The sequence below is a fragment of the Anarhichas minor genome, unplaced genomic scaffold, assembly GCF_050575085.1.
Source record: "Anarhichas minor isolate MPS153535 unplaced genomic scaffold, ASM5057508v1 ptg000073l, whole genome shotgun sequence".
NCBI classification, from domain to species: Eukaryota; Metazoa; Chordata; class Actinopteri; order Perciformes; family Anarhichadidae; genus Anarhichas; species Anarhichas minor.
In genome coordinates, this window is record NW_027466519.1 from 9118075 (window position 1) to 9132265 (window position 14191).

Below are 14191 nucleotides of genomic sequence, written 5' to 3' on the forward strand. Positions count from 1 at the left end.
ATTCTGCATCAAAAACCAAATTAGAGAAACACATCTGAAAATATTACACCAAATATATCTAATAAACATGTACAGTTCAATGTTTTCAAATATTGATAACAAATGTACTTTCTGCCAGACTGAACAAGAAAGCATAATTCAATCATTATTATTTTTATTACATTTTTATTACATTTGGGCCTAAATATACTTCAAGATTTTTGTCTGAAGATAACTGTCACCAAATATTTTAGTTCTGTCATTTGTATCTGTATTATTCAGTGTGGCTTTGTGGCACAAAGGCAGTAAAACTGCCTGTGCCAAAGCACACTGATTGTAATCCTGCGGGCTTAATAATAATAATAACTAGAAAATTCCTAAACAAATTTTGACAGTGTGGCTTCTACTGCCCGAAGAAATCGCAATATATACACACGCCAATGCTACCGGTAGTGTTGTTCAGGTTCAATTGAGATAGCGCTACTCTCTTTTCTGCATTTTAGATTCATACTCTTCAGTCCTCTAAAAATATCTAAGACCTGAATAACTGTATGATAGAGAGAGACACAGAGAGGGAGAGAGAGACAGACAGAGAGGAGAGAGAGAGACAGAGTGAGTGAGTGAGACAGGCAGACAGACAGTTAGATGGACTGAGTGAGTGAGTGGGAGAGTGAGACAGGCAGACAGACAGTTAGATGGACTGAGTGAGTGAGTGAGTGAGTGAGTGAGACAGGCAGACAGACAGTTAGATAGACTGAGTGAGTGAGTAGGAGAGAGAGACAGGCAGACAGACAGTTAGATGGACTGAGTGAGTAGGAGAGAGAGACTCCACATTACTTCTCTTTTAATCATCTCATAACAGTTAGCATTATCTGTAACTAGACTTGACGAATACATTATTTTCATGTTATGCGGATAAATTGCTATTCACTCTTTCTTCTACCATTTTTTTGTTGCCTTTTCTTCTTTCTTTACAGAAAACATTGAACATTGAAAAGTTCAAACCCAATTCACTGCTTTATCTTCTCCTATACTTTCTCTTGAAATGTCTCTCCTCCAAATAGCCTGGCATCTGCAAGCACCAACACAACATTATAATAACAAAATAGAGCCAGATGAGACTGTTATGTGCATTAATAACGGTGAAACAGCATGCCCCTGTCCAAATGTTGCCGGTGCCAATATGAATTGGATCATTTTCAGATTCTGTTTGTAACTCGAGGTGGAAGAATCAATAAGATCCTTTTCTAGAATTTCGTGATTTTCATGGACAGGATCTCAAGGCCCAGCCGGGGGTAAGAGAGTGTCCGGTTTGTGGACCTCAGAATTGCATTTCTGCTCTTTGCAGATGATGTGGTTCTGTTGGCTCATTGAGAATGTGACCTTCAGCAGCACTGGGGCGGTTTGCAGCCGAGTGTAATGCGGTCGGGATGAGAGTCAGTATCTCCAAATCTATGGCCATGGTTCTCTGCCAGAAAACGGTTGATTGTTCCCTCCGGGTTGGGAGTGATTCACTGCCCCAAGTGAGAGAGTTCAAGTATCTCGGAGTCTTGTTCACCAGTGAGGGTAAAATGGAGCGTGAGATGGACAGGCGGTTCAGGGCGGCATCAGCAGGGATGCGAGCATTGTACCGGACCGTTGTGGTGAAGATACTCTTAATTTATCAGTCCATCTACATTCTGACCCTCAAAGTCATGAGCTTTGGGTAGTGACCGAAAGAGTGAGATAACGGAAACAAGTGGACGCACAGCCGGAGGGAGCTCGGAGTAGAGTCGCTGCTCCATCGCGTTGAAAGGGGCCAGCAGAGGTGGCTGGGGCATCTCATCAGGATGCTTGCTGTGTGACTTCCTTTCTAGAGGTTTTCCAGCACGTCTTGATGGTAAGAGGCCTCAGGGTAGACCCAGAACAGGCTGGAGAGAATATATATCTCCTCTGGCCTGGGAACGCCTCTGGGTTCACCAAGAAGAGCTGGAGAAAGGTAATAACTAGCAGCAGTAAATAAATGTAGTGGATTAGAAGCATGCACATACTCAAGTAAAGTACAAGTACCAATGTACTCAGTTACTTTTCACCACTGTAACATATGCTGTATACAGTACATGTTGCAATATGCTACTATTCAGACATTGTTGGACATACAGTATGTGTCTATTCAGTACACAGTGCTGTGTCTGTCATCTTTATGGATTAACTGATAACTCTGTGACGAAATTATGTTGTTATTCTCTATTTTTTTCTTATCAACATTTGTTAAGAAGATAGATATAAAATACCAGCAGACCAATGCTTTAAGTGTGACGACACAGCTAACTTATAAGAGTTATCTCTAAGAGCATCATTCAATTATTTCATTAAATGAACCATATTAATAAGTCATCACTACGTTTGTACAAAAACATATTTTCTGACGTATCCCCCTTCCTGCTTACTTACCGTCTGAATAATTTAACTATATGATGTAAAGCAGAGTATTTAAAAGTTTAAAATGGTGCTTGATCTTGAAAATGTGGGCGACAACATACAGTATGTTATGATTTGATGATCAAGTAGAAGCTTTCTTTAAATTTACACTTCATTTTTTACACCTCAGCAAAAGAACTGTGCCCACCCACCCACGCATTCATTCAGTATAGTATATTAGTATAGTATGGTACTGGCTGGAGCCTTAAAATGAAAAACAAATGAAAGCATTGATAATCCTGTAAAACATTTAATGAACAACATAAAAAGAAAGATAATCAATACAACCAATAAACATACATTTTCTTTTTCCAAATTATTTTCCAGCAACAATCAGCACAACGTTTTCTAAACTCAAACAACTTTGACCCTTCAAAGACTATATTGATATCTGCTGTCCTATAACTCTGCAACATGAAAAACATATTTAAACACATAAACATCTGAAGAATTAAGAGTACAAAATGATGTCATAGATTGTCTATAGATCTTTTAGACCTTTGTCACAAAGGCAGTGTAACTGTAAATAGACATGACATTTTTCAGAACAGAACCACCTCATGACTGATTGCTTCTTTAGTTTGAAATACGGTTGGTTTTTACATTGCCTTCATAAAACTGGTCAATAGCTCAGGGCTACTAACATTCAGCCTGCAGCCTGGTTCTGGTACATCTGACAGCTGTGGATGCTGGTTATGATGACATTTACAGTTAGACTTTGCCGTTTGTGATCAGGTAGGATATCTGCCACCTACTATGCGTTCCATTTCTAATCTTCAGTCGGTAATTCCCTGCTGGCAGATAGTAATTACCGACATCGCTCAACAGGATAAAGAAACACTGTGTGCTCAGGTTTGCAGAGCCTGCTGACATGTTGTCAGACTTCTGTATTGTACACCAGAGTTGGAATACTAACTTGCTGCATTTTAACAAATAGAAAGTTGGAATTTCCAAATTTCCAAAATCTTTGGGAGGCAGCACTCATTTGAGAACAGCAGAAGGACGTCACTTTTCTTTTTTTCTTCTCTTGATAGTTCCTCTTAGCATGCATTCAGCTGGGGTCCATAAAAGCACCTTTATATAATATAACATAGCACCATATAGTTTCCTATTATACTGGGACCCAACCATTGGCATGCATACACTCTAAAACTTTGTTTTCTTGGTTACCATTTCTAAACGTAGCATCGCTCAAACATTACAAGGCAAATAATGAATATTCATACAGTACTTTACATGTAGAGGATGAACTAATACAGTACAGTGTTTTTTGTTGTTACCCTACAAGACTATAGGACACACTAATGTATTACATTACACTTGTGTAAATATACACTTTTTCATCTTTAAACGATTAGCCAACATGGACATCTCTATATTTCCCTCTCCAAAACTCTGATGACAAAACAACAAACCAGAATGTCTTGTTCAGTGTGCACACATTCACATCACTCTACCTGCACAACCACAGATATACACACACACTTTGTCAAGGTGAGTCCCACCTCATTCCTTTGAACACTCACTGATGAAAATGATAATTTTCATCATGGTGTATCCTCCAGATGTATAGTAACAATCCTATGAGAACTAGTTTTCTGTTAGCTCTGACCACTGAACCTTTTTATCATTTCTCAATTGCTAAAAATAAAAGACACAATTGCAATAAGCAAAGATACAGTCAACTTGTAAAGGTGCTTTAAGGCGTCAGGGTTGGAAACATTAGATCTTTGTTAACAGTCCAGATCTCCTTTCGTCAAGTTGTTCATCAAAGTCCAACATCTGGTTGCCCTCCTGCTGTAGGATGGCTCTCTATATCCTCACAGCCCGTAAAAGACCATACCAGCAGTTAGTATTTATGGTATTTATCTCTCCAAAAGACCCCAAATCTGTCTTCCAGCTACTGCTCGTACTTTGCTGAGTGACAAGGAAGAGCAGCTGTGGTGACACTATGTGTGAATACACTGCTTCTTGTTGTGCTCTCATACTCCTGTGTCATCTCAATGTCATGTCATGGTCTTCCACTGATCCCAACTCTGTATGATGCAGTTAAAAGGACCTTGACTTAAGATTTGTCTTGTGCGTGTCAAAGCACAGGAGTTGAACACACCGCAGGAGCAAATAAGGAATGTTACAAGTTCAGTTTCGATCTTGTTTTCCACTGATTCCACGGATCCTGCTGTTCTCTCTCAGTGAGGAATCTACAGCTTCTTTACAGCCACCTTTAAAGTCTACAGACGTTGATAGATGTTTGAATTCAAAGAGCCACCTCTTTTCATTATTAAAAAGATCACCTGTTTTCAGACTGATGTAGTTTCCATTCATGTCAGTATGCCATGCAAATAAATGGTAACGCTACACTATACAGGTCACCGTTTCGGACTCATTTCACTCAGACGTCAGGAGGTCATTTCACACTAATTATAATGAAAATGGAGAAAGTGTAATAATCACCGGTATGTTGCAGTTGTCAGAGCACATGTCATTACGTTTTATTTATAAAAGTGTGGGTTTGTTCAGTTCATGTAACACATAGCTTAGTAAGTTCAGCTCCATGCTCATTATCCCTTCAGTCTGCAGTTGATTGCAGAAAGCTTTTTAGTTATTTTAGCATGTTCCTTTTCTATACGAATGCACGCTGGAAGATGCTGACTGTTGGCACACAAGGCGCAAGGTTGCTGTTGCTAAAGGCAATCTTTTTAATGCGAGAAGTTTACAGATTTGCTCGATCCTTTTTCATCATCCATTTTATCTTATCGTTCGAAACCGATCTAGAAGCAGCTCAGCGGTAATAGGGAGGATACATGATCTGTATAAAGCAAAGCACCGGTATGCCTCTCTCTAAGGGAACAAAAAGCAGAACAAATAGGAACTTATTAAATACCCACCGTTTATTACGCAAATAAGTGACTAACATTGTTGAAAATACAGACAAAGCATTTTCAACTTTTTTGTCCTTCTATCTATTTATTTATTTCGATTTTGGAGGAAGAAGAACGAGGGTTCTATTCTTTTAAGTCAGGGTCACAAATTTTTGACAAATAATCCAAATCTCACTCAGCTTTCCTAACAATCCTTTTAGCTCGGCAGTGCGACGTCATTTCCCAACAATTAGGAAATGAGGGCTCCACCACCGACATCCAGTACACCATTTTGATTCTACAGAAAAGACAGGAGCATACGAGACTACAACAGAAAAGGAGATGTTTTAGAGCCATGCTCATTTTCCTCTTATTCATCTCGGCCTCATGAAATGTTGTGAAATGAGCACAAAGTCTGAACATGAAAGCAACTAACAGCAGTAAGTAGCTCCAGAGGGGAAAGAGTCTGTTTTGCACTCATCGAGATGGAGATAGTTTTCATAGTGTGTGTGATAAAACAGTTGTCATCAGCAGCAAACCAATCCATGCAAAAAAAACATTGAACTTTTTTTATGTGAGGTACAACGTCCTGTTTTGTGCTCGAATCAGAACTGACACCTAATTCATTTCCATTTATCCGAATGTAATCTAATGTTAAACTACATCGTAGTATAAATGTTGGTTCATTGAGCTGCCGTGTGAATGAGTTCAGCACAGCTCGTACGTCTGCCGATAGCTGCTCACGGATCAGATGGACAGTGCCAGGCCTGTTGAGTTTATAAGATGTGAATTTTGAATTGAAGAAGATGACTAGACATTGAACATTTCAAATTCTTTGAACCTGTAGTTTGTAATTTCATGTAAAAAGCATCAGCCTTAGCGTGTGCTGTTGCCAAGCAACAGCGTTCATGCTAGAGTTTCTCTCACGTCGTTCAAGTCCACAAATCTGTGCTTCAAATGTTGTGCTCATTTCACAAAAATCAGTGAGACTTTAGTGTCTGAGAACATCTGACAATGATTATGTAATATTGCATTTGCATTGATGTGCACAGGATGTTCAACTCCAGACTGTCATCTTGATGAGAAGCTGTGAAAAGGGACACAGATCATGATGGGAGTTGTGTTTAGCTGCAGCTCATCAGATTCTATAAGCAGGGATCCATGATTGTCACTTTATACCAAAGGCATGGATAGAAATGGTCCCTCTACGTCAGCGGATTAGCAAAGTGCAGCTTTTATTTAATAAAGTGCTTTTTGGAGTGATATTTGGAATACAAAAGACGGATGACTTTATACCTTTTAAGGAATTCTCATTCTACTTTCAGGAGAATAAATATCACGTCTTTATAATAATATAATAATTATTTATATCTCGACTGAGGAAAGATTTAAAATTTGCCTCTTTAGCCAAATTCACTGGCTAGCAATGGTGAATCAAATCAATGTAAATAATTGGATATATATTCTGATTGCATGTCATTTTTGAAATATATTGTGCTTTGAGTTATACTCCCACACTGCTTTATATAACTTTTGCCGTTCATATGAAAATAAAACAACTCACAAGATCAATACGTTTCATGCCCTACAGCAGACAACAAACACACCAAACACACTAGTCCTGTGCTTTAATGCACCTAAAGGCATCACAAGAACTGGCTGCCACCAATACAAATATTTTAGAACTGTTTCTGCATTTTTTTTTGCCTCCGACACCAATATCAGTCATGTCACTACATGTCGACACCATTAAACGTCCCATTACACTGAGCGCAGTCAGTACGCAGTAGAGCTACACTAAGACAAAGGGCCCGACTTGTCTTGCTTCTGTTCAGACATGGACTAGTCAGTAAGTGGACTCACATTATGATTTATTTTACATTTTACACTGCCTTTCAATAAGTAGTTGCTTTAACTGAATATCAATATGAATAAGTACAAGAGCACTCAATTGCAACCTCAGTGCTGCAGCTCAGTGTTATCCAACCACAGGGGAGCACAGTACAAGAATGATACAACATTACAAACCACAGCAGGATTCATTCACTCTATCAGGACACCTCAAAGTGAATCGTTACACATCAGCTTGATAAAAGTGCTAATCTCTTCATCTTTTAAAGCAGTGCTTCCCAAAGACCGGGTCGAGACCCACAGGTGGGTCGTAGGACATTTGATCAGGGTCGCCAAATAAATGAGCAGAATTGCTTCCATAGTCTTTGACTTAACATTTCTATCTGCAGTACACCTTTGAACCACATGAGGGAGCCTGGATGTTCTTTTTGTTCTGAGAGTTGTTATAACATTGAATCTAATATGAAAGGTGAGTGTACATTCTGTTTGATTGATTGATGAGAGGAAATGAAAAGAATGAGTCTGTTGACTCTGCCTAAATGCATTAATTCTGTCTCATTAATAAAGTATTTAACATAAAACAATAGTGATTTATCAAACTATCTCTTCAAAATGATTCGTTTGTCATTTTAAGAAAGCGGCTGTCCAGAAAAAGTTTGTCAAACACTGTTTAAAAGTTGATCTGGAATCAGTTGAGGCCATGGTTGATTACTTGATTACCTGCTATGATAACCTGCAGTTGAATACGCCTTGCACACGGATTTAGATTGGTGGTTATACAGTTAACCAAAACTATGTTTAAATCTCAATATGCACATCTTAATGGACACTAGGGGTGGGGGAAAAAGTCGATACAGCATAGTATCGCGATATTTTGCGTGGCGATATTGTATCGATACACGGACGCCAAGTATCGATCTTTTATTATATAAACTATTTTTTTTTTTTAAAAGATGTTTTTTTTTTTTTTAAATCAAATCAATTACTTTTTCAGTCCACTAGATGGTGCTGAGTTGTTTTCTGGTGAGGTCAGCAAAGGTCCCGGGTCAGCGTGATTGGTAGGAAGTTGGTCAAAACAAAGATAGACATCTGGCCTCACAGCGGGGTTAAATCTGCCAACAGTAGCCAGGCTCATGGGCAGAGTGCAGCGCATAACTGGCTCTCTGCCCTTGACGTCCACGCATTGCAAGTTATACTGAGTTATATAACTCTTATATCCTACTTATATAAGTTATAGTTCATATACTGAGTCCACACGTTTGCATTTAGTTAAGTTGGACTATGTAGTAATACAAACAGTTCAGTTTGTCAGGTTCATGCAACATTTATGACATTGTTGGTCAGTCTCTGCTTGACAATCCTATTTTGCTGCAATAAAAATGATTGAAGTGAGATGAACAGACTGAAAACTTTATCTTGTTAGATAAAACATGTTGACACAGTTTTCCTTTGTGGACATAATTTGAAGTTTAAAAAAGTAATAAATCGCAATATATGTTATCGCAATACTCAGAATATCGCAGTATTGTGATAATATCGCAGTATAGTGATAATATCGTATCGTGACCCAAGTATCGTGATAATATCGTATCGCGGGACCTCTGGTGATTCCCACCCCTAATGGACATCAGCCAGTCTATCAGAACAAGTGATAACAAGCCATGGCCATGGCTTAAAAAATGCTGGTGGCACTGTGTCTGCAAACCAAGGAGTTTATGCTCTGGATATGTGCATTATGTTGAATTAACCATTAGGTTAACCAACCCGTTCCTAGATCAAGACTGGCCTTGTATAAGTACTTTAAATTAAACTTTTTATATGTGGAACGCTTATTACTTTACATCAGGAAAAGGTTGTGAGTCCTTGATTCTGCTTCCAGAATGATCTCACAGAAGACCTTGGACCATCTTGTACTGATCCAAGGTTTAAGTCAAAGTCTGAATGGGGTTCTTTGTCGTTGGTGACCAGCTCTCACACAACACAGAGCTCAATGTACAGCAAACCATTCAGCTCAATGTACAGCAAACCATTCAGCTCAATGTACAGCAAACCATTCAGCTCAATGTACAGCAAACCATTCAGCTCAATGTACAGCAAACCATTCAGCTCAATGTACAGCAAACCATTCAGCTCAATGTACAGCAAACCATTCAGCTCTTTCAAGCTCTCGTGGAGGCAGTACTTCATGGATGTTTAGGGACTCACAGCCAAAAAAGAACACACAAATAAGACGTGGACACTTTAAGACGTCACCGCGTCCTCATGAGGAGATAGTGGGGAAAGGTAAAATACAGGGTTCAGCAGAGACGAGCACATCGGTGCGTCTGAAAGGCCTGTTTGAGCTACCACCCGGCTCTCTACCCGCTGTACCAATGAGCAGCGAGGCGTTCACTGACATCAAGGAAACAAGTCTGGTTTCTAACATCACCTCTGTGTGACATGTTGAAAACAGAGGCCCAAAGACCACTTCATACAACACACAGAAAGCGTATGAACATATTTCTATAGCACCACACATTCCAGAATCAAATCCATTACTCAGCCAGACATTAAGCAGTAAGACCTTGGAACTAGTGTAATGTATAACATGAGAAAATAACTCATTACAAATATTATCAGTGAGTAATGGTCTAAGGGGCATGTAGTAAAATAATATGAAATATAATTCTCAATGTTTCAAGTATCCACAAGAGTTTTCAAGGCATCACAATGCAACTGGCACTTGGACCGTCTCCGTCTGTGAGGGCTCATAAGAGGATTAACAGCATAGAAAAGCAATCTATAGAAAATATATATATTTCTGTAAGACATTTTTTCCATACTTTGCTCTAATTCTTCCTTTTTACTGAAAATTTGACCTCCTCATGCAGCAAAAAGAAAAACAATAATAAAGAAATCTGAGAAGGAAATACCTATTTGGTGAACTGATCACAAAACAAAATGATAATTGTTCAAAAGCGGTGACAGATGACGCACAAATGGAAAGCAATATTTATGTTTCTCCAAGTTTCAGTGCAGAAGCAGTTTAGGTCTGCCTCCAGCTCCGTGCCTCGTCTGTGATGGATGTGTTTCAGCTTGTTTCTGCGGTGTGACTGTGTACTGGTGGTACCACCACCCGGAGCTTCAGCTCTTTTTCCTGTCATGACTGTGCCGCACTGAGGGCCACTGAAGACCAGCAGCCTGTACTCATCTCCTGTGTGCTCAGCAGAACACATGTAAAGTACCTTTCCTTCAGCAAACAGAGTATGTAAGTCTGACCTGTTTGGCTACAATTACCAAACCGTACAAATAATGTGGCAACAACACACTTATCCTTCAGAACAACGAGATCCAAACGCGTCTCTTCTCCACTTCAACTGGGTTCTTGGATGGAGAGAGGAGACATCTCTTCAAAGATATATTCATACAGAGATCTATGAATGCCACAAGTCAATTATTCTTCAAGTGTTTGAGGTCCAAAGAAAGTAAGAAATCAAATAGTATCTGAATGCGACACAAGTATAGATAAGACTAACACGGCCCTGTGTTTGTGGACTAAGTGCCTGTGTTGGATAGAATCATAAAGAAGATGTATTGCACTCGCTAATAAATGTTTGGATTCATGTCTGTCTCCTTTGCCAACTTGGTTAACCGCTGTAAACTGTTTGGTGCTTTCCTGCTGACAGCAGCACTACGGCAGAACAGAGCGGGGGGGGGGGGGGGGGGGGGGGCTGTGAAGGATCAACAGCACGCAGCAAGTCCAGTCCAAAGGCTTATCAGAAACCAGTCCTGGTTCTCCTTTGAGGCTGGACTCCACAGCACTTTGGCATTCCGCCCTCGTCTCGATGATGCCGAGGAAAGCAGCAGATCAACACGATGCTACATCACTGCAGGGTACCTGGTCCGGTCATGTGCACATTCTTCCATTGTTGTGTCATTATAAACGAACGCAAAAGCAGATAATTTATTATGTGAAAGCCTAACCTCTACATGGCAACACCTAGTGTGTGTGCATGCGTGCGTGTGTGTGCGTGTGTGTGTTCTGCAGTGGCAACTGTAATAAACATTGTAATTCTTTAGATGAACGACAAATTTCCTGTGTAGGAAGTAATCGTAGTTGGAGTCCACTGAAGGGCAACACACACCAGCAGTGTGCTGCATGTCGACAGCGTCTGTTCTTTCTATGTGAGCCCACCGCGTCGGTCCATGCAGCCGGTGTGTGTTGCACTTACAGCAAGTTCCTGCTTGCCCCCCCCCCCCCCAAAAAAACAAGCCAAATCTACATGTGAGGTCTTCTGTTCCTTTTCAGTTGCAAAGATGAAAATAATTGTTACCACAAATATCTATTTTTCTTTTTTGCACAATCTATAATGGACACATATTAAGATAATTTGACTTTCAGCGAGCAGCTGTGCTTTTCTGCACATGTGCACGTCATACAAGTGATTACCAATGTGCTGAATGATTAAATTGGATTAGCACACTATTGTGACCTTTCAATGGAACTCATAACGAAAACAATGCTGTAATTTATAATCTCTTCAATTTAAGAGGGGGGGGGAGGGGTCATTAGGCCCGGGTGGTCCCCGGCTAAAGTGGATTAAATAGCACTGATAATGACATTTTCTTCTCTCACTGAAACAGATGTAGGCATTTGGCTGTGAATGGATGACTTCTTGGCAGGTTATTCATTGGTGGTTTACCAGCCCTTTGGTGACATGAGCCAAAAAGTGAAGGTGGACACTGAGTCTCGTGCAGGAGGCTGCAGAAACACACACGCTGTCATGGGGGTATTTAGGGCGCGCTGTCACGTCTGGATCTCTCGTTAACACGCTCCCTAGAATACATGCACAAAGCCAGCCTTCTGCCAAGGTCAGTCCTCCTGCTCCTCGCTGTCCTGCCGCGCGTCCATCCGCTTCTCTTTGTGACAGGAGAAAATCCGTCGCATCTCCTCTTCGTACCTGACGAAATTTTCTCCGAACCGGGACCAGGCTTTCAGGGGAACCGTGATGGTGTTTCTGTACGGCTGCCGCACCTCGCTGATTTTTAAAAAGACACCGTACCGGTTGGAGCCGACGTCAAAGTAGAACCTCTTGTTGTCAACCCGGAAAGACGCGGCCTCTGGAAGCTCGGGGTTGTCGTCGTGATTCCTGGAGCCGGTTCGCCCGCGGTCGTCGCTGTCCTCGTCGCCGTAGTCTTCGATCAGCTGCGACAGCGCATCTCTGAACTCGATGAGGCCCTGCGCGGGCAGCACGATGGTCTGCTCGATGCCCTGGCCGTAGTAGCCCATGGTGCCGTGTCCTTTGCTGACAGTCTGCCGTATGCGGAGGAACCGACCCCTTTGGTTCTCCTTCAGGTCCAGGAAGTACTTCCTGTTGTCTCTCTCGATTAATTCGCTCTTGAGGACGCGGTGGGCATGGTCGTCGGACACCGGGGAGCCGGTGGGAGACGGCACCGCGTGCTGCTCCTGCGCCCTCCTGCGGGAGTCGTGCGCGCGGCCCTGGCCGTTGTTGCTGCCGCCGCTGTGCTCCTCGATCTGCGGAGGCGCGAGGCCCCCCCGCAGTCCGATTCGGGCGTAGTAATCTATGAAGTCTCCCAGGCTGTAGCGGAGAGCGGGAGCCATCGACATAGACAGTGTCAGCTTGCTCTTCCTGATGTTGTCGTGGCGGCCTCTACCGATCCACACCTCGGCTATTTTCAGGAAGCGCCCGCGCACACTCTGCTTGACATCCAGATAGAAGCGCTTCTTCTGGATGTCGACGCGTTTGGAGGCTAACTCCTGGATGTCATTGCCCTGCTGCTGCTGCTGCTGCTGCTGCTGCACGGGTCCGGTCTGCACATATTGCTGAGAATATGTGGGTCTTGGTAGAGAATCTGATGCAATCTTACCCCTGCCTCTTTCCATCCCTCTGCAACATCCATCAGCCATCATGATTTATATTCCGCCACTAGACAGCACAGGACAAAGCGATCCCCCCATCCCAGTGGGCGACTAACAGACGAATAAAGCAGGCTGTTTCTTTTCACAAGACAAGTTAGCCGGATGCCTCGAATGACCTAAAAATGGCAGCTAGTCTGGTGTCACCAGCTGATCGAGTCTCTGTGTCCCGAATAAAAGGTCAAGCTCGGCTATCTAACCGTTTCCACTGCAAACTTCCATCGGTTTCCATCACCTACTCTCCTCACAGCTACCCCTTTCAACCGAGGCAGCCAGGGAAGCAGCCAACCTGAAATGGGAGGAGGCGTCCAATACTACATGAACCCGATGAACCCATCCCCCCCTCCTCCTCCTCCCCTTACCCGTCCTGAGAATACCTCAGTTAAAGAGACACGCTGTGGTTCTCACACACTCGCCTCAGCTGCATCGAGCTCGGTCCGCAGATATTATGAACAGGAATATCGATTTATGAGGAAAAGATGCCTCAGATCACACGGCCAGCCCCTAATAATGAGCCCATTGTGGAAGATGAAATAGTTTGCTTATAGTCTCGTAATTATGGCTTTGAAAGCAACTCATAATAGCCTAGTTATTTAAAATATAATAGTTATACAGTAATAAAGAATAAGTGCACCATAATGCACTAATCACATGATTCTAATTTTTGTCAGACAATTATTATATTATATTCAAGTCAAATAATGAAATCAACACAGTTCAAACCTACATGATTTAGATACAGCGTTCCCCCAACCTTTGGCGACAGGTAATACAATCTCTCATCGGTTACCCACACAGCCCCATATTCAATGTGTGCCATCTGTTTGGAAAAATTTAATTTGTTGCAAATCAAAAAGTGCATCATCTTATGAAACAATACTGGTGACTTGTCTTGTAGTCCTATATAAATCTGTGTTTAAACTACCACGAACACTGAAACACATGGTCAATGTGACCCAGAAGTCATTTGGAGTTCGGCCATTGTTAAGAGTAAGAAACATGTCTGCTGAGCGTAGCTTCGTTTGTTTCACAGTTTGTAAAAAGTCAAGAATACATTTCCACCATCAAATAAATCCACTGTTAGTTCTAATCAGCAGACAGTCACTGTTGTTATATGGAAATG

At 41.7% G+C, this 14191-nt stretch overlaps 1 protein-coding gene across 1 annotated transcript; it reads right to left on the reverse strand.

Annotated features, from left to right (window-relative positions):
* Nucleotides 1–10886: 10886 nt before the first annotated feature.
* purg (purine-rich element binding protein G) lies at nt 10887–13346 on the reverse strand. Its single transcript, XM_076079833.1, has one exon. It carries the CDS (start codon nt 13060–13062, stop codon nt 12004–12006), a length of 1059 nt encoding a protein of 352 aa, XP_075935948.1. The 5' UTR covers nt 13063–13346; the 3' UTR covers nt 10887–12003.
* Nucleotides 13347–14191: the final 845 nt, after the last annotated feature.